The sequence below is a fragment of the Miniopterus natalensis genome, chromosome X (genome assembly GCF_054644295.1).
Source record: "Miniopterus natalensis isolate mMinNat1 chromosome X, mMinNat1.hap1, whole genome shotgun sequence".
Lineage (NCBI taxonomy): Eukaryota > Metazoa > Chordata > Mammalia > Chiroptera > Miniopteridae > Miniopterus > Miniopterus natalensis.
Window position 1 is genome coordinate 24,519,437 of NC_142103.1, and position 21,430 is coordinate 24,540,866.

The 21,430-nt window shown below is 35.8% G+C and overlaps 2 protein-coding genes across 2 annotated transcripts in view; one reads left to right on the forward strand and one right to left on the reverse strand.

Annotated features, from left to right (window-relative positions):
• The window catches only part of ATG4A (autophagy related 4A cysteine peptidase), a 50,935-nt gene extending 41,640 nt beyond the window's left edge, over positions 1 to 9,295 (reverse strand). Inside the window, exon 1 of the mRNA XM_016198407.2 lies at positions 9,169 to 9,295. Within this exon, the coding sequence (XP_016053893.1) occupies positions 9,169 to 9,178 (10 nt within the window). The 5' untranslated portion in view covers positions 9,179 to 9,295. The remainder of the gene's footprint in view (positions 1 to 9,168) is intronic.
• Positions 9,296 to 9,416: 121 nt separating this feature from the next.
• Positions 9,417 to 20,864, forward strand: PSMD10 (proteasome 26S subunit, non-ATPase 10). The gene is made up of 5 exons (XM_016198416.2): positions 9,417 to 9,591; positions 12,273 to 12,371; positions 13,249 to 13,395; positions 13,490 to 13,656; positions 16,119 to 20,864. The coding sequence occupies exons 1-5, from the start codon at positions 9,478 to 9,480 to the stop codon at positions 16,270 to 16,272; spliced, it is 681 nt and encodes a 226-aa protein (XP_016053902.2). The 5' UTR covers positions 9,417 to 9,477; the 3' UTR covers positions 16,273 to 20,864.
• The last annotated feature ends 566 nt before the right edge of the window (positions 20,865 to 21,430 follow it).

The window sequence follows — 21,430 nt, forward strand, 5'->3', positions numbered from 1 at the left end:
CATTGGCCAGGGCTCAGTTGCATTTTTATACACCAATAATGAACTATCAGAAAGGGAAACTAAGAAAACAATCCCATTCACAATTGCTTTAAAAAAAAATTAAATACCTAGGAATAAATTTAACCAAGGATGTAAAAGACCTGTACTCAGAAAATTATAAGACACTGAAGAACGAAATCAAAGAAGATACAAATAAATGGAAGTGTATACCATGTTCATGGATAGGAAGAATTAACATCATTAAAATGTCCATATTACCAAAGCAATTTATAGATTCAATGCAATTTCTATCAAGATACACATGGCGTATTTCACAGAACTAAAACAAATAGTTCAAAAATTTATATGGAACCACAAAAGACCCAGAATAGCCACAGCAATCTTAAGAAAGAAGAACAAAGTTAGAGGAATCATGCTATCTGATATTAAACTATATTACAAGGCCATAGGAGAGAGAACAGAGTAGATAAATGGTGATGGAAGGAGACTTGACTTGGGGTGGTAAGCACACAATACAATCTACAGGTGATACATTATATAATTGTACACCCGAAACCTATATAATTTTATTAAACAATGTAACCACAATAAATTCAGCAAAAAATTAAAATAAATTTTAAAAAAGAGCATGGTACTGGCATAAAAACAAACATAGAGATCAATGGAACAGAATAGAGAGCCCAGAAATAAACCGACACCTTTATGGTCTATTAATATTTGACAAAGGAAGCAAAAATATACAATGGGGTAAAGATAGTCTATTCAATAAAAAGTGCTGGGAAAACTGGACAGATACGTGCAAAAAAATGAAACTAGACCACCTACTTACACCATACAAAAGAATGAACTCAAAATGAATTAAAGACTTAAATGTAAGACTTGAAACCATAAAAATCCTAGAAGAAAACATAGGCAGTAAAATCTCAGACATTTCTCGTAGCAGTATTTTTTCTGTTATATCTCCTCAAGCAAGGAAAACAAAAGAAAAAATAAACAAACGGTACTACATCAAACTAAAAAGGTTTTGCACAGCAAAGGAAACCATCAACAAAATGAAAAGACTACCCACTGAATGAATCTGTACTTTTAAAGCTCCCCAAAAAGAAATCTCCAGGCCCAGATGATTACACAGAAGAATTTTCCAACCACTTGAAAGAGAATCAATAACAATATTACACAATCTCTTCCAGAAAATAAAAGAGGAAAGAATACTTCCCAATTCTTATGATAAGGCCAATATTTCACTGATACCCAAATCATACAAAGATAGTACCAAAAAATAAATAAGCCAATATCATTAACAAATAGAGAAAAATACATCCTTAACAACATAATAGCTTTGCAAAATTACAATTCAGCAATCTATAAACAAATTTATTTACTATGACCAAGTGGGTTTATTCCAGGGATGCAATATTTGGTTCAATATTTGAAAATGCTAATACACATATTAACAGGCTAAGAAAAAACACATTATCACATCAATAGACAAAGAAAAAGCTGTTTGACAAAATTCACCACTCATTCATGATAAAAGTCCTTAGAAAAGTGGGAATTGAGGTGGAATTGACTAAACTTTAAAAAGAATATTAACCAAAAAACTACAACTAACTTCATACTTAATGCTGAAAGACTGCTTCCCCTCTAAGATCCAGAACAAGGCAAGGGTTGAGCTCTCACCACTGCTATTCAATACAATACTGGAAGTCAGAACAATAAAGGAAGTAAAAGAAATAAAAAGCATATAGAAGTAGAAAGGAAGAAATATCACTGTCCCTATTTGCAGATGGCAAGGTGGTCTGCAAAGAAAATCCTAAGAAACTGCCAAAAAAAGAAGAAAAGAAAAAGCAGTTAAAAAATCACCTCATACAACTTAATCAGTAAATTCATCAACATTTCAGAAAGCATTGTACAAAAATCAACTGTATTATTATATACTAGTATATACTAGCAATGAACAAATGGAAACCAAAATTTAAAATACAATACCACTCACAGTCACTCAAAAAATGAAAGAATTATAATTCTAACAAAACATGTACAGGACTTGTATGCTGAAAACTACACAATACTGAAAATGACAAAATGCTAATAAAAGATCTAAATAAATGCGACCTGTTCATGGATTGGAACACTCAGCACAGTAAAAATGCCACTTCTCCCCAAATTGATATACAGTTCTAATACAATTTCTAGCAACATCCCAGAGCATTTTTTTACATATAGGCAAGCTTGTCCTATAATGTATAGGGAAAGGCAAAGAAACAAACAATGTTTAAAAAATAATAAAGTAGGAGGAATTATTCTACCCAATTTTTATAATTATTATAGAGCGTATAGTAATCAAGATTGTGGTATGGCACAGGGACAAATACATAGATGAATCAGAACAGAGGACACAAAAATAGGCCTATACAAGTACAGCATATTCATTTTTTACTACAGTACAAAGGCAATTCAATGGAACTGAAGCGACTGGATACCCATAGTTAATAAATTAACCTCAACCTAAACCTCACACTATATACAAAAATTACCTCAAAATAAATCATGGACCTGAATGCTCAATGTAACTGTAAAACTTTGAGATAAAAATATCTTTAAAAATTATTTGAGACTAGTGCTTTGTGAAGACTTAACAAAAGCACAATCCATGGGGGGGGGGGGAATCAATGCATTGGACATCATAAAAATTAAAAATTCCTGCTCTGTGAAAAATTCTATTAATAAGATAAAAAGACAAGCCATATATAGGAAGAGAATATTTGGAAACTACTTACATATATGACAAAAAAAACCCACAAAAAAAAAAACACAACAGCTTGTATCTGGAATATATAAAGAACTCTCAAAACTCAACAGTAAAAAAACACACAAAACAATAAAGCAATTAGAAAATGGGCAAAGGGCATAAAGAGGTATCACTGAAGAAGATATAGGGATGACAAATAACATGACAAGATGTTGAATATCATTAGCCATTAGAGAAACAAAAATAAAATCACAATAAGCAATCACTATGCACCTATCAGAATGGTTAAAAGAAAAAAACAATGACAATGATGACAAGGATGCAGAGAAACTGGATCTCTCATACATTGCTGGTGGGAATATAAAATGGTACAGCTATTCTGGAAAAATAGTCTGTCAGTTTCTATAAAATTTAAACAAACACTTAACATATGACCCAGCAATCACTCTCCTGGGCATTTATCTCAGAGAAATGAAAATTACAGCTACACAAAATATCTATACTCAAATGTTCATAACAGTTTTATTGTCAATAATCCGAAACTGGAAATAACCCAAATATTCCTTAATAGGTGAATGGTTAAACAAATCGTAGTATATCTATAGCATGCAACGCTCCTCAGTAATAAAAAAAGAACAGACTATTGATACATATGTCAAGTTGGATGGATCTCAAGATCATTATGCTAAGTGAAAAAATTAGAGAAAGTCACATACTTTATGATTCCATTTATATAAAATTGTCAAAGTGACAAAATTATAGAGAACAAATTAGTATTTGTCATTATAGATGGTGGGGTGAGTGGTGAGTGTGACTATAAAAGGGTAGCTTTTTAGTGATGAAATATTTCTGTACCTTGATTGCGATGATGGTTACACCAATCTATACATCTGATAAAATAACATAGAAGTGGCCCTGGCTCACGTGGCTCAATTGGTTGGGCGTCTTCCCGAACAACAAATGGTTGCAGGTTGGATTCTTGGTCAGGACACATACCTAGGTTTCAGGTTCCATAGCTGGTTGGGGCACATACGGAGGCAACCGATCAATGTTTTTCTCTCATATAGAAGTTTCTCTCTCTCACACTCTCTCCCTTCCTCTCTCTCTAAAATCAATGAAAATATGTCAGGTGAGGATTTTTTTTAAAAAAGGTTAAAAAAGAAACCACTTATAAAGCAAATAGCTCAGAAACAAGAACATGGAAGCTAAAACTCAGGAAGTGAATAAAATGTTTTATTATAATTGCCTATAAAAATATGCCAGTTTATGAAGGGATAGCTTTTAAATGGGGAAGGTTTGTATAGGCCAGTGATATACAATACCAAGGACATTAATTTGTAGCATCCAAACATGTGCTTAAAAATATTAGAGCCACTGATTAAAACATCTCCTCTTAAACCAGGCAACTGGCAATTGTGGAGTGCTTGTGAAAAGCCACATAAACAAATTACATCTGCACACAATGAAAAATCAATTGCAAAGGGTCCTTGGGCCAGCTGTTGAAACTTTAGTAATTGGTGAGAATGGAGAAGTTTCATTCTCATAACCCAGAACCTATTCCTGTGACTGTCATATACAGTAGTTAATTGATTTGCGTAAGCCCTGTGTAGGGTATCCTGAAGTTTGTTTCACTATATTCATTTCCAGTTGTGCTATGGAAAAAATATTTGCACTGGGTAAAATATTCAGTGATGATTAGAAAGGAGCAAATGGGGGAGGGGGTTTGCCTCTCCCTGCACTGTCCAAAATGATAACCACTAGCCACATTAAGCTATTTAAAATAATTAAAATTAAATACAATTAAAATTTTAGTTTCTAGACACATTTCAAGTGCACAGTGTGGCTAGTGACTACTATACTAGAACAGCATAATAGAGAACTTTTCCATCATCACACAAAATTCTATTGGACAGCATTGTTTTAGAAAATGAAAAACATATCATTTCCCCACAATCACACACAGAATTACAGCCCAAAGAGCTCTGACAGGAATTAGCATTGTATTATTTGAGGTTTGCATTTATACATAATTTCATCTTCGGCAATATTGAGCAGTATGTTGTAGCTGTTAAATGCTAGAGCTCTGGGGTAGAGTAGTCCTGCATTTCCAGTTTAGCTCCAACTTTTACTAAATTGTGTGAACTTAGGCAGGTTCCTTCAATTCTCTGTACCTGTATTCTCATTTTTAAAAAGGTCTGATCTGGAGGATAATAGTACCTACATCTCAGGGTTGTTGTGAAGTATTAAACGAGATAAGACCAATATCTGACACATGTGATCTATAAATGTGAGCTATTCTTAGAATTATTCTGTAAGTCTTGAAAATTAACTAGGCTTGTTCTACAACCTAGAATCTAGGTAACCAGTAGAAAAGGCAACAGGGAATATTCAATTGTATAAGCAGCGAAGGAGTCAGTCACTAACAGCCCCCCTCCCCGCTTTGACTCTCAATAGGTAAAACAGCAACCAGGCTGTTACTCCAAGACTTGGGGCTAGAGACAAAAGACAAGTGGGCTTCTCCCTTAGAGATCTATTTGCCTAGTTGCTTTCAAAAAGTCAAGGGGTACCTCACCCTTGAACTTAAGGATCTCAGAATTGAAAGTTAACCACTGTGTCATATCAAATAAAATAAAAGCACAACACTCTGTCTATAAAAGATTACCCAAACAAGTCACTCAGTAGGAGAGGCACTTGGAGTTGTTTTTCTAGCTGTTACTAATAATCAAGCCTAATTTCTTGATGTAATATTATGGTGAAATGTTACTATACCCAATCTTTTGTGAATACCATACAATAAGGCCTGCTGAATCTCTGTAATCAACTGGATAAATATTTATTGAACACCTACTACATACAAAACACTTTTGTTCTACACCAATCATCAGTAAACTACAGCTGGCAGGAAAAATTAAGTCCATTTTGTGTTTTTTGTATGGTATGTAAGGTAGGAATGACTTTTGCATTTTTAAACTGTTGGAAGAACCGCCCTCAACAACTATTATCAAACACTGAATGCCTCTGGAAATTAGCTTCTGCTGCAGACTTCATAATGTTTCTTAATTAATTCAACCTAAAATTATAAGGCAAAACAGCACTTACATGTGAAACTTATACTATAGGAAAGTCATTTTGACAACTAACATTGTTTGAATCACAAGTGATGACAACATGCTTTATACACTTCCCATGCTGTCACAAGTCAAAGCAACAAAATCACAATGAGATATCACTTCGTACCCACTAGAATGGCTATAATAAAAAAGACAGACATTAACAAGTGTTGGTAGAGAAGTGGAAAAATTCAAACCCTCATACATTGCTGGTGGGAGGGGAAAATGGTACAGTCACTTTGGTAAGGAATCTGCCAGTTCCTCACAACATAAAGCCCAGAGTTACCATATGGCCTAGCAATTCCACTCCTAGATATGTACTAAGAGAAATGAAAACATATGCCTACACAGAAACTTGTACATGAATTTTACAGCAGCATTATTCATAATAAATAAAAGATAGAAACCACCCAAGCGCCCATCAATTGATGAATGGGTAAATAAAATATAGTATAGCTATCCATTGGAATAGTATTCAGCCATAAAAAGGAACAAAATATTGATACACACTAAAATTTATATAAACTTGCCCTGTCTGGTATGACTCAGTTGGTTGGAGCATTGTCCCGTACACCAAAAGGTGATTCCTGATCAGGGCACATACCCAGTTTTCTTGTTCTATCCCTGGCCAGAGTGCATGTGGGAGGCAACCGATATTTCTCTCTCACATCAATGTTTCTCTCTCTGTCTGTCTCTCTTCCTCTCTCTAAAAATCATTTAAAAAATTAAAAATAAATTAATTAAATTAAATTAAATGTAAACTTCAAAAAAATACACTAACTGAAAGAAGCCAGAAACAAAAGACCACATATTGTATCATTCTATTTATATTAAAGCCAAGAAAATGAAAATCCATAGAGACAGAAAATAGATGAGTAGTTGCCTAGGGCTGGGAGTAGAAATGGGGAGTGACTGAAAAAGGACATGAGGTTTCCTTCTGGGGTGATAGAAATGTTTTAAATAAATTGTGGTGATGGCAACACAACTCTAAAATATACTAACAGTCATTAAATTGCACACTTGTAAAAAATATACAACACCAAAGCATGGTCCATAAAAGAAAAAAATGATAAATTGGACCCCATCAAAATTCAAACCCTTTGCACTTCAAAAGTTACCATTAAGAAAACGAAAAGACAAGCAACAGACTGAGAGAAAATGTCTACATTTCATATATCTGACAGGGACTTATATCCAGAATACATAAATACTTCTTACAACTCAACAATAAAAAGACAATAAATACAACAACTCAATTTGAAAATGGAAAAAATATATGAACAGATACTGCACTGAAGAGGATATACAAATGGCTAATAAGCACACAAAAAGATGCTCATTAATCATTAAAGAAATACAAACGAAAACCACAATGAGATATCATTTCACACACATTTAGAATGGCTATCTATAATAAAAAGACAGATGATAAGAAATGTTGGTGAGGATGTGTAGAAACAGACATCTTCATACATTGCTGGTAGAAATACAAAATAGTGGTGGCAGTTAGGAAAACAGTTTTGCAATTTTTTTAAAAGTTAAGCATAAATTTGCCATATGATCCAGTAATTCCAGCCTTAGGCATATATCAAAGAGAAATGAAAACATATGTCCACATGAAGACTTGCACACAAATGCACTTAGCAGCATTATTCACAATAGCCCAAAATTGGAAACAACTTGCATGTCTATCGACTAGTGAGTAGATAGACAAAATGTGTTATATCCATAAAATGGAATACTATTTTGCAATAAAAAGCAAAGAAGTACTGATACATGCTACAATATGGATGAACCTAAAAAATATACTAAGTGAATGAAGCCAGGCAAAAAAATACCATATATTGTATTATTTCATTTAGATGAAATGTCCAGAATAGGCAAATGTATAGAGCCAGAAAGAAGATTACTGGTTACCTGGGGTTGGGAGTGCAGTGAGGATTAACTATAAATGAGCATGAAGGATCTTAAGGGGGGAGTGAAAATGTTCTAAAACTGATTATGGTGATGGCTGAGCCACTCTGTAAAGTTACTAAAAATAATTTAAGTGTACACTTGAAATGGATGAATTTTATGATATGTAAAATGTATCGCAATAAAGCTGTTAAAAATAGAAAAAGAACAGTAAGGAAAATGAGTGAGTGGTACACAGGAACTCTGCACTATCTTTGAAACTTTTCTACAAATCTAAAGTTATTCTGAAATTTAAAAGTATTTAAAAATTAACAAGAATATGTTTCTGGATTGATATCAGTATTTGGCAGTCCCTACCTGTGTGAAAAGACATATACAAAATGAAATAGGTAAAATATCGTTACAGATCAGCATTAATAGATGAACATTTGGAACAATTTTGATAATAGGGAACACTGTGAGTCCCAATTAAACAAAATGTTAGCCCCCCCCCCAAAAAAAAGCAATTCCATTATTCACACTGGTAGTCCTGTATTACAAAAAAGTGCTCTGTTATTACTATCATATTTTGAAATTCATCAATATACATTTGTTAAAATTTGTTTTCTCTCTTGTTATATAAGTACCTACAAGTTATCCCGGATTTTGCCTTTTGGCCTGCAAAGCCTAAAATATTTACTATCTGGCTGTTTACAGAAAGTTTGCCGAACCCTGTTCTACACCATAACAAGATAAATATAACATAATCAGTCTCTTTCTTGAGTGTATTCTTATCATTAACTACTTTTGGCATACTGCTCTTCTGGATATGCACTATAAAGAATAAGACTTGCATCTCTTCTGCTATGGCTCTCTTTGGGATTTCCATAAACAGAAACACTATTAGCTTAATAGTTCTAGCAAAGCCTCGATGTCATCATTATAACCACAATATTAAAGGGCCAACACCATACCACAGTATCAAGATGACCCTCATCAAGTTGTGATGTTACCAGGCCATAAACTCACCGAGGGCTCCTATGGCATCACACCCTGCCTTTGGCATCACCCTGGCACATCACGTTACTATGGTGCCAAATGCTATCAATGCTATGACAGAATTCTGTCCTGATGCCTCTCCGCCGAGATGTCAAAATAAGTAATCCCTACTTTCCACTCCTGTGCCGGCGGCAGGGAGGGGGAGGGTGGCCATAGCCACCAGTAAGGGCTCAGGAGATAGTACTCAGCTCCTGTTGTCCCTTCCGCCTGCCACTGCAGGTCAGGCCCCCAGTGGGATAGGACCTCTAGGCTCCCATAACTCTCTTGCCATGATTCCGCACCCCTTTCGCGTGGCCGACTCAATGCCCCACAGCGACCACCCACCCCGGTTCCACACCAAGCGGGTCCCAGTACCTGACTCCATTCTCCAGCTGTCATCCTGGGCCAATTCCACTGGCCACTTGACTGAGGTGGCCGCGAGGGACCCTGGGACTTGTAGTTCCGAGCTACTAGGGGCCGAGTCGTTAGATAGTCTCAAAGGCGCCTCCCAGCAGGGAAGTGAGCTCAAACTGCAACTCCCAGGGGCGCCCTGCGATGGGGACAGGAACAACGGAACGAGGAAGGTCGGTGATTGGTGGGCTTCTGTGGGTTCTTTTGATTGGCAGTCGGAGCCGGCAGCGTAAGGTCGTTGGTCCTGCTGCTGGGAGATCCTGGGAAAGCGAAATGGAGGGATTTGTGTCTAACCTGATGGTCTGCAATCTGGCCTACAGCGGAAAGCTGCAGGAGTTGAAGGAGGAGATCCTGGCCGATAAGTCCCTGGCTACTAGAACTGACCAGGTAAAGCAGTGCCGGGGCCTCTTCGCCGGCGGCAGTGGTGACGTAGGCCAACGTGGCTGCCTGGCGCGGCCCAGGCGGAGGCAGGTTCCCTGAGGGCCAGATCCCCGCCCCTGTCTCCCCATTCTCACCCCGGATCACTTAGGGACTCAGAATCCGGCGGCTGGAGCTTGTGCCGCAAACCTCAGATTTTCTTTTTCTTTCTTTCTTTTTTTCTTTTTTTTTCTTTCTTTCTTTCTTTCTTTCTCTTTCTTTCTTTCTTTCCTTTCTTTCTTTCTTTCTTTCTTTCTTTCTTTCTTTCTTTCTTTCTTTCTTTCTTTCTTTCTTTTCTTTCTTTCTTTCTTCTGTCTTTCTTTTCTTTCTTTCTCTTCTTTCTTTCTTTCTCTTCTTTCTTTCTTTCTTTCTTTCTTCTTTCTTTCTTTCTTTCTTTCTTTCTTTCTTTCTTTCTTTCTTTCTTTCTTTCTTTCTTTCTTTCTTTCTTTCTCTCTCTCTCTCTCTCTCTCTCTCTCTTTCTTTCTTTCTTTCTTCTTCTTTCTTTTCCTTCCTTCCTTCTCCCCTCCCCTCCCCTCCCCTCCCCTCCCCTCCCCTCCCCTCCCCTCCCCTCCCCTTCTTCCTTTCTTCCTTTCTTTCCCTTTTTTCTTCCCTTCTTCCTTCCCTTCCTTTCCTTCCTCTTTATTTCCTTTTTTTTTTTTCTTTTTTTGGCCCAGTAGCTCGCTGAATTTTGAATATTTCTACAACGTTTACTGCGTTTCTCAGAAATATCCAATCTTTGAGATATCCCTGAGGAGGAAAGTTGTTTGTTTGTTTATTTAATGGGTGCATTTACTTTTACAAGTGGTTTTTTTTCCAATGAAACACGTGTAATTGAACTCATCTGTGCTAGACAGTTTGCTAGGAGTTGAAGGAGCAGACATGCATAAAGTAATCCCAAGTCATATGTCCGATTACAAATTGTGGTTAAAAACTCGGAAGAGAAGTTCACATAGTGCTTTCAGAATATGTAATGGGAGGATCTGCTTTAACCCCCTTAGAAAAGCCGAATGTTGTCATTGAAAAGGCTTTGCAAAAGACTTTAGAACTTGGAGGATGAGTGGGATTTCCTTGGAGGATGAATAGGCATTCTAGGCAGAGGCAGAACAAAAGCGAATGGATTTTGGGAAGTGTTTCTTTCTTCTCTCTTGCTCTCATGCTTTAACCCTGAGTTTCTAAGCAAGATGCACAGTGCACTTAGTAAGCCAACAAGTATTTATAGATTGCCTCCTATTTGACAGGCACCATGCTAAGCACTAGTGAGACAGTGTCACATACTTAGAGATCTCCTTTTTGTGTCTTTGGGAAGAGAATTAGAAGTCAGGAGATTTTTTTTCCTGGAACTTTCCTTTATTGCTTAATCAGAAAATGGCTTTACCTTTGCCTAATTTATCTTCATTATGGTCTGGCAATATTTAATACTTTAATTTTAATTTAATAACATTAAATTAAGATCGAATAATGCTTCCAACCATTCTTCATCAAGTCAATGACATAAAAAGGGGAAGCTATTCAAGATCAAGAGACTTAAGAAACATAACCAAATGCAACTTGACCTTGTATGGGTCCTGATTGAAATAAGCCAACTGCGAAAAGACTTTTGGGGGACAGTTGGGGATATCTGAATACAAACTGGGTATTAGATGTTATAAAACATCTAGTGTTAATTTTAATTTTTTTAGAGTTAATGTTAATTTTAATAGGTATAATAACGGTCTCAGAGCTATGAAGGAAACTTTCCTTGTTTTTAGATACTGAAATATTTAAGGATGAAAAGTCATGATATTTGGGATATGTTTTAAAAAACCTCAGCAAAGAAAAAATTTGATGAAGCAAATACGGCAAAATATTAAATCTAGGTGATAGGCATATGGGTTTTTATTACATTCTCTCTATTTTTATATGTGTTTGAAATTTCTTGTTATAAAATTTAAGATACCATTTTCTTTCACATGGAGCTAAGAAATATAACAATAAATGCAAAAAGGGATTCCCTTTGAGTAATGACAAACTCCTAGCTTATTTTTTTTAAGTAATGTTGCTATCCAATTATGTGTGTGTTGTTGTTTTTTAAATGGATATACAAATAATTTCAACTAGTTTTATGATCATTTCTTCCCCATCAGATACGCTTGTTTTTTCTCTCGAAATTTCAGAGTCAGACAGACAGCAATTTATGTCCCAACTTCACCATTTACTAGTTGCATGACCTTGGACAAGTTGCTTACCCTTAGTTTCTTCATCTATAAAATGGGGATAATAGCCACTGTACAGGATCATGGGGATTAAGTGAGACATATGTAAAACTAGCACAGTGCCTAAACGTACATAAATAATGCAATAGTAAACAGCCAAAGCTCTATTTCTGCCAAAGCATTCAAATCAGTTTCTTACTCTACTGCTTTCATGGCTGTATTCTGCCCAGAATTACTTATATCCATTATTGTATTCTCCCCAAGTTACTAAAACCTTGTTCTCGCTTATATTAGTAATAATATGGTTTAAGGTTACCCACCTGAGGATCCAGTGATCTCCACTTGTTTCTAAACTACAGATTTGCTGGCCCCAATCTTACTTTTTTCTGCTTTCTTGCCTTAGTTCTTCTATTTCTCTTCAGGAATGTTGATCTTATTGCTTCTCTCTTTCCCGTGTAGGACAGCAGAACTGCATTGCATTGGGCGTGCTCAGCCGGACATACAGAAATTGTTGAATTCTTGCTGCAACTTGGAGTGCCAGTGAATGATAAAGATGATGTGAGTACTAGGCAGAGTTGATAAATTCCCAGTTATCTGTAGACTCCAGACTGGTGTTTACGGAAGTCTGAGTATTAAGCTTACAAACAAAATTGTAACCTTTATTACTAGGAAATTACAGTATGGCCCTGGTGACCAAGCATAGGATTAGTTTGCATTATTTTAAAATATTAGTTTTGCCACTAATACCCTGCAATTTAAGGTAAACATGCAGATCAAGGCTTATTACAATGACCTCTAACAAACTACAGACCTTTCTTATTATGTTGGAAATTTTGCGGGAGAAATAGTGCCTGAATTACGAGGGCCTAGATATCTATTTTGTTATATAGAGATTTATTATAATGGTTTTGGTTATATTAGGATAAGACTTGTGAAGAATAAAGATGAAAACTTTTTTGTAGGCAGAGATTCCTTTTCATGGAGGCTCACTGAAGTAATACTTATAATAGCAAAGAAATAAAAATAATTTAATATAGGAATAGTTGGATACAATAGGTATATCCATATGATAAAATAATATGCAATCAATGAAGTTATGATTCTAAAGAATGACAGAAAAATTCTCACAACAAAATAAGTGGAAACTGTGGAAAATGCAACTCATAGAACTTGATAGCCTATGATCCCAATTTGAAAACACATTAGAATTAGACTCAAGTATCATCACCTCTGTGTTATGGGATTATGGGTGGTTTTTCTTTTCTTTTGCATACATGTGCTTTCCAAATTTTCTACAGTGCTTAATGAGGGGAAAAGGAAGAATGTTGTTTTTTAAAACCACTCACAAAGAGCTCTTTGTAAACTCTGCCTAAATGTTAGCATTAATGTCTGTGCCTTTCCCCCCTGGTTTTTTTACTGCCCACCTCTTTTACAGGCCGGTTGGTCTCCTCTTCATATTGCTGCTTCCGCTGGCCGGGATGAGATTGTAAAAGCCCTTCTGGGAAGAGGTGCTCAAGTGAATGCTGTCAACCAAAATGGCTGTACTCCCCTACATTATGCAGCTTCCAAAAACAGGCACGAGGTAGGGTTTTATTCCTAGGAGACTTCTTTTACATTCTAAACCTGTATGTAAACACAGATAGATCTCTGCATTGTTTTCTTCTCCTTCTTTCCAGATCGCTGTCATGTTACTGGAAGGTGGGGCTAATCCAGATGCTAAGGACCATTATGAGGCTACAGCAATGCACCGGGCGGCAGCCAAGGGTAACTTGAAGATGATTCATATTCTTCTGTACTACAAAGCATCCACAAACATCCAAGACACTGAGGGTAACACTCCTCTGTAAGTGACAAGTAGCAGTCATTTGTATTCTACCTGACATTAGCCCTCTTGCACTAATTCTTACACATAGTTTCCTTTTTTTATTCTGCTTGTAAATGTAATACATGTTTATGGCAAAAACATTTGAAAGCACATAAAATTATAAAGATAAAAATTAAAAATGCCTGTCATCTTGCCACCCAGAATCAACCACTGATAACATTTTTATGTATTTCCTCCAAGTCTTATATATGCAACTGCATATTTTACTCTCTTTTTTGAAAAATTGGGATCATACTGTGTATGTAATTTTATATCTTGTTCTTTTCACCTAATGTTATTAAGTATTTTTAAAATATATTTGAATGGTTGTATACAGTTCCATTTTAGGGATGTTCTGTGATTTAATCATTTCTTTATTACTGTGTATTTAAAGTTTTGTTTTTTTTTTTTCCACTGTTATAAATAATGCTACATTGACCAACTTTGTACAGAAATTTTGGCCATATTGCAGATTATTGCCTTAGTATAGACTCCTAGAAGTAGAATTGCTGGATCAATAAATACATACATTTTAAGACTACTGCTATATATTGCCAAATTGCTTCCAGAGGAGTGTCATTGTACCCTCCCAAAAGCACTTTGAGAGTGCCTATTACCCCCTCACCAACACTGAAAGTACCCATTTTTTGTATGAAAAATGGTATTCCATAGTTATATTTCATAGTTTACAAACTGAGTCATTTACCAACTATATTAAATACATTTTTTTATTATCAGTAAATAGAAACATTTTTAATGCCTATGACTAATTACTTTTTAAAATAAATTACAACATTTTGTGTCCCTTTTTATTTCCTTTTGGGGAATTAATTTATTTGTTTACTTATTTTTTTAAGTACCCTTGACTTGACATAGTAAAAATATTAACCTTCTGCCATGTTAGTTGAAAATATTTTTCCAGTTTGTCTTTTCATGTTGTTCTTGACTTTTTTTAAATAACGGAAGTCAAACCTATGTAGTCAAACCTATTAATCTTCCCTCATGACTAGAAAATCTTTCCTCACTCTGAAATTAGTTAAATATTCACCTCTATTTTATTGCAGCATGGGTTGTAGTTGAGATTTATTGTTATTGTTTTTCATTTAACTCAAATCCATTTGGAACTGATTTATGTGTACTGCCTGAAGCTGTCATCTACCTTGATACTTTTTCTGCAGTACTTGGCCATTTTTCTTCTTGTTTATTGAATGGTGACTTTTTTGAACCAGAAATTCTGAGCCTCCTTTTTAGTCCAAAGTGAGACCCAACCTTTTCTAATTTGACTTTTAAACCAACTTTTAAAAAATGTTTTCTTAACTCTTAGTTTTAAAAATCTTTTCTGTAGTTCTGAGTGACTGTTTAGAAAGACTTGCATGTACAGTGGTACCTCTGTTTTCGAACACCTCCATTGACGTACATTTCGGTTTACCAACGCCGTAAACCCAGAAGTAAATACTTTGGTTTTTGAACACGCCCTGGAAGTCAAACATGCCACACGGCTTCCACTGAGTGCAAGATGCTGAGGCCCAGCTCTCGGCTGTGGATCCCTCAGTTTTCCAACGTTTCAGAACTCGAACAGTCTTCCAGAATGGGTTACATTAAAAAACCGAGGTACCACTGTAGCTCTTTTCTCCACAATAAGAAAGGCACAGTGGCCTGGAGAAATCTAGAAGTTAGGCAGTATAGGTTCTAGGAACGGCCTAGGATTTACAAACTCAGCCACTTACTGGCTACATTAAATACTTAAGTTACTTGGAGTAGTTACTTAACTTTCCTGAGTCTTAACTTCCTCATCTATAATATGAGGATGATAATTCCTTCCTCAGTAGATTGTTGTGAGGTTTAAATAAAATAACATGTAAAGTTCTAATACCCTGCCTGGCAAACTAAGTGCCCAAGAAGGTTCTCTCAGTTACTGCTCAGTCATGTCATCATAGGCAAGGACTTAAACTGCTGTCAAAATTTTCAACTGTAAAATGGTAATAGTAATACCTTGCTAACTTACAAGGAGGATATAAGGATCAAATGAGATAAACTCTTTTAAACTGCCTTTCCAAAATATAAACCATACAAATTCCTATTAGCAGATTATGAATGGAAGCTTTTCTAAATACCAACCCTGAATGATTGCCGGTGTTTGGTGCAAATTACTTCTAATCTCAATAAAATAAGGAAGTTGTGTTTTAGGCTGGCATTTAGATCCCTTCTTTTATTGCAGTAGAACCAGAATTATGATTTATGATCTAGTATTATAAGGGTATTTCACTGAATTTTAACTTACAAACACTCTTCCCTATGCAAATTGATTTTGCTTTCCTGATTAAATAGCTTTCCAATATTACACTACCTAATAATGTGCACTTTAGAGTACCTATCAGGAAATCGTAGCCATTATATAGAAGTAGTAGTGATTTATCGGTCTTTGTGGTCCTCAATTTCAGACACTTAGCCTGTGATGAGGAGAGAGTGGAAGAAGCAAAACTGCTGGTGTCCCATGGAGCAAGCATTTACATTGAGAATAAAGAAGAAAAGACACCCCTACAAGTAGCCAAAGGTGGTCTGGGTTTAACACTCAAGGGAATGGTGGAAGGTTAAGCAGCTTGAATTTATTCTTACTTTGTATGTTTTGTGGTTGTCCCCAGTGTCCTGGAAACAAATACACTTTGTGCACAAGAGAATGATGAGGTTTTTTTCACCTTCAAAGTCTTATAAACATTTTGATTATTGTTCCTGCTGAGATATTTGTTCTAAGTTTACAATTTGCTTTCCAGGCATGGAATAACTGTTGAAATTGTTCTACTATTGTTGCATAGTCTATATTAATTTTAGTTAATTTTGAGTAAGTGATTCTGTGCCTATGGTGAGACTTCAGCACTCTTTCATACACCCTCAGTCCCCCTCTAAGACAGAACAACCCCAATACCCTCAGGCCAGTTGTTCTACCAAATGTTTTTAGGTAGACTCTAGAATGTTTCTTCTGCTTCGTTGAAACACTTCCTAACTTGTTTTTTAAGCTCACTCAGAAGCCTATACCAAAAATTCCTGTCTTTTCAACAGTACATTTAATTTATTTTTGTTATAGGAAGAATACTTATATATTTTAGGGGACCAAATTTTCAGTTGGCGGGCCTGTTATTCCAGGTTTGGTATTCAGAAGCACTAAAATAATGAAAAATGATAGCCTATGTACCCATGTATCTTTTTAATGAGCTATTTCCCTCCATAAAGTGTGTTTTTTTAAAAAGGAAGTTTTAAAGTACCTACATTAAGTCATCCTGTATTGAAAAGAATGTAAAACTTATTAACATGCTGTGTTACAAAAATGTACTTTGATTTGTATTTCAGAAACTAAAAAAATAAAATGTTGAGAGAATCTCTCAATTATTCTTTCAAATCAGTTAAATGCCCACTAAAACCTTAAAGTCCTTCATAAAGACATTTCTCAGTTTTTGGTAGCGCTAAAGTCAATAAAATTAGTGAAGCTTGAACTGAAGCAAAAATCTTTAAAAACAGTAATTTTCTGAATTGCTAATTAAATGTGGAGCCAAAGGAAATTAATAAGTGTAAACTCGATCTCAATTTATGGAAATATTCTTAAATGATTACTAGTCATAAAACTTAATGACCTCCAAGTGACTCTTCAAGTTATTTTTTTAATTTGAATTTTATGCTGCAAATATTGCTTAAAGTAAGTGAGCCCACAAACTTACATTAACTTGGGGCCAGAGACTTAATAACCAGTAGTTAAAATGAGTTTTGTAAGCAGGAACTGTGTTGTTGATTTGCAAACCCTTTTTACATAAATATTTCGAGTGCTGATCTTTACAAATATTAATCAGGAAAGCATTTTTTTAATGGAAGTAAACTTTTTTTTTTTTTAATACCAGAGATAGAATTGATGGTAGGGGCAATAATTTCCAATATTTTTTAGCATGGTTAAAGTTGTACCTAATGCAGCCAGTTAGGACTGAAGGAATTTACTCTTCATAAATACAGTGAAAACTCAGTTCTCGAACGTCTCTCATCTCAAACAATTTGGTTCTAGACGAAGTTGTTCATGGAAAAAAAGGTTTTGGTTGTAGAACAAAACTTCAGTTCTGAACCCAACAACCGTTTCATGCTGATACTTGTATAATCAGTCACATGTCTCTCAGGCAATAAAGAAGAGAATGCATGAGTATGAGTCAGTTTACCTCTAAACCTTGAGTTGTTAACATCCCAGGAAATTGTGCTGTGAATGTTTTCATGTTTTTTTTGCTTTTGTTGCTGCTTATTATTATTAAATACAGTAAGTCACCATGGGTCCTAAGGTTAGCGATAGCAGCAAAGTGAAAAAGAAATTTGTGAGAAAGAGCTTAAAAAAGGAATAATTGCAAAGTATGATAGAGGGGTTTGTGTGTCTGATCTGGCTACCGAGTATGGCATGGCAAAATCTATGATTAGCACAATTTTAAAACATAAAGAGGCCATCAGGAGTCCTGATGTTGTCCTGGTCTGGGTTACTCAGTGGTTAGAGCGTCAGCCTGTGCATTAGAGGATCGGGGGTTCAATTCCCAGTCAAGGGCATGTACCTGGGTTACAAGTCCAATCCTGCCCTAGGTCTTGGTTGGGTGTGTGGCAGGCAACCCATGTGTCTCTGTGACATCAGTGTTTCTCTCTCTCCCCCTGCCTCAGGTAATTTGTAGGCTATTGATATTTTAAATGAATTGGCTTGTTAACAATATGTAAATCACTGATATGTATAAACTAAGGGTATTGATGGCCTTAAGTAGTGATCAGATTGCCTTCATTATCATCTCTGAATTCTGTTTTTAAACCATAAGCTTCAAAGACAAGTGGGATTATTGAGTCTTTATTGATTGGTTTGAACCCTTTATAAGACCTGTTTTCCAGCACATAAACATTGTAAAACAACCATTTATTACTTAAATGTGGATTTGTTTCATTGAAATTAGTAATTTGGTGCAGAATTTGGGGTCTAGTCTTGACTTTGCATAATCTCAGGCAGATTATTTTACTACACTCAGAAATTCTCCTCTGGGGAATGTCTGGGTATATATAGTTATGACCTAGTTTTTTAAAACTGCATTTACCCCCTGCCTGTCTCCCCTACCAAGAATGTAATTCTGCATTACCTCCCACCTCCACCTCATCATTTTCAGGAGTGAGCCAGTGTGTGTTATCATCCTCAGGTGTCCTAGGTTTGGAAAAGACTGAGTACTATTAATGTCAAATCTCCCAGCTCTTGCAGTTCTTTTTACTGAAAGTTCATCAAACTTGAGTTACTACGCAGGCCAGTGTAAGAACTACAAATTTTAACTTCTCAGCACACAATATTGAGGGGAAAGGTCACCTGGTACTCTAAAGGACATAGGAAATATCAATATGCAGGGGTGGGCAAAAGTAAGTTTACAGTTCATATGGAAAATAATTTAATAATTAATAAATAATAATACAAGAATATACTCTGTTTCACGTACTCACAACTGTAAACCTACTTTTGCCCACACCTGTGCATGGTGTCTTAGCTATAGGTCAAGAATTACTATGGTTTAGTTCCTTTTCATTATAGATCACTATAATTTGCAGTACAAACCCAGCCTTCCTCCCCTAGAGTCAACACACCACTATTGATCACATGCAGGAACTTGTATATTATCTCTGATTCTGCTAGCTCTAATTCTGCTAGCTCTGATTCTGCTCACCATTGTATTACCAGCCATAATACCTGGTTCACAGTAGCCATTCAATAAATAAATGTCCCGTAGGTGACTGAATAAAAAGATGAATTTGGGGAGAATGGGGACCTACAGCCAAAGAGCTGATTGCTGACTTTAGCATATCCTAGTTGCTAAATACAGAACAAGAGGAGAGAAGTTTCTGGAAATATTTTTAGGTGATGAGAAGTGAATGATTAAGAAGCCCAAGGTTCATTTGGAATTTTGTGCGACTACGCACTTAAACTTTAACTACCTATGGCAAAATAAATCAGGTAGTACCTTTTCTGAATAAGAATTATGCTGAAGTAATTGGTTGAAGTTTAATCAGAATGTTTAAGTAATGACCTATTTCATTACTATTTTCTGAGCCACTGATAAACAGAAAAAACTTTTGTTTACTTATTGAAAAGCTCTTTAACATATGAGTCTGTTTTCCTGCCCAAGTAAAATTTGGTGAAAATGTTATTTCATATTTTATAGGGTCTCAGGATTCACTGCAAACAAAAATATATGGTATATTATGGATGTACAAACAGAAGATTAAGGAGACTGGGATGAAAGTCACACTGACCCAGAGTCGCCTTAGGGTGAAGTAGATGGTAACCCATGTGGTTTGATTTGGGAGGGGCTGAGACGTCTTTTCCCACAGATAACTCCCCTCTGAATTGTTTTAGTCCTTGAAATTCCACCGTTTAGACTCCGGATTAAGGAATTATCTGTGTTCCAGAGTCCCCTATTTAAAGGTAAATACTCCTAAGAAAGCTAAGTCCTTATCAACCTGAATGACATCACTGGATGATGAAAGATCATGTTTACTGGACAAGAACAGGTCACAGAATGGCTACCTTTTGAAAGGATGGCAAGGGCCCTGAGCAATGAATCCTGCCTGAGGGATGCAGACCTGAGTGGGTCACTGAGCTAAAAGACTCATGAGAATCCTGGGTGTTTAAAAAATAAGACACCAGAAAGCCAGTAAGGGCATTGAAAAGAGAAATCCAAAAATACCACTTCAGATTAACCTTACCTACTTTCCAACCTTGCCCAGGTAGGGTTTCTGCATGGGCAACATGTACTTTCTATTTTTAAGTGCAGACCTCTCCCTCCAGTCTTCTCAAATTCATTATGTTATTTTCAGCTCAGCTTCCAGGCTATCAAGATCATTTTTGTCATGATTCTGTCATACAGCATAGCATCCATTCCCTCTAGAAACAGGACATCCACAGATTTATTGCATGCCTTCCATGTTTTTATCAAAGTCACTGGTTCTTAATCTTGGATTCAAGCTGTCTGTAATTTATCTAAAACTGTACATGACACTTTGTGTGTATAAGAATTTCTCTATGGAGAGGAGTCCAGAGTTTTTAGAAGATTCTCAAGGTGATCCATGACCTCCAAAAAGGTGAAAAACCACTGATCCAACTCTGCACTATTTGGAACAGAACAATGCTAATAAAGACGTTCAGTAAGGCCACCAAGAGTGCCTTTCATCTTGTTCGGCACCGATCCATCAGAAATTTGGGGGTGTAGTTGTTGAGGATTATATAGCAGTCTCTTGTGATTTGCCTTTGTCATAAAAGTAGAAGGGAAAAGTGAATTCCACCTACTTTGGCATTCTGGTAGTTGAGATTTTTATATTGCTGGTGTTTAGTTTTTAATCTCTAAATATTAGGTCATTCTTAAGACCATCATTTTGCTTCCTGTACACATCAGATGCCATATATCATAATAGAATTTAGTCTGAATGTAATTAGAGATATTTCAAGAACCCATGTGATTAGCTAAAATTAATACACACATCGAAGAAAATACATAAAACTTGCTATCTCTTTTCCCCATTACTCTGAACAAGTGTAATGTGAATTTCAATGTCAATCTACCCTAAAACAGGGTCTCAGTTAGTGTACAGGTAGAATCTATATAGAAAGGGCTGTACAGTTTAAGAAAACCCTCTACATGAAAATATCTGGATAAGTAGATATTCATTACTTCATTTAAAAAGGATTCAAAAGGGAACACTAGTACACTGCTGGTGG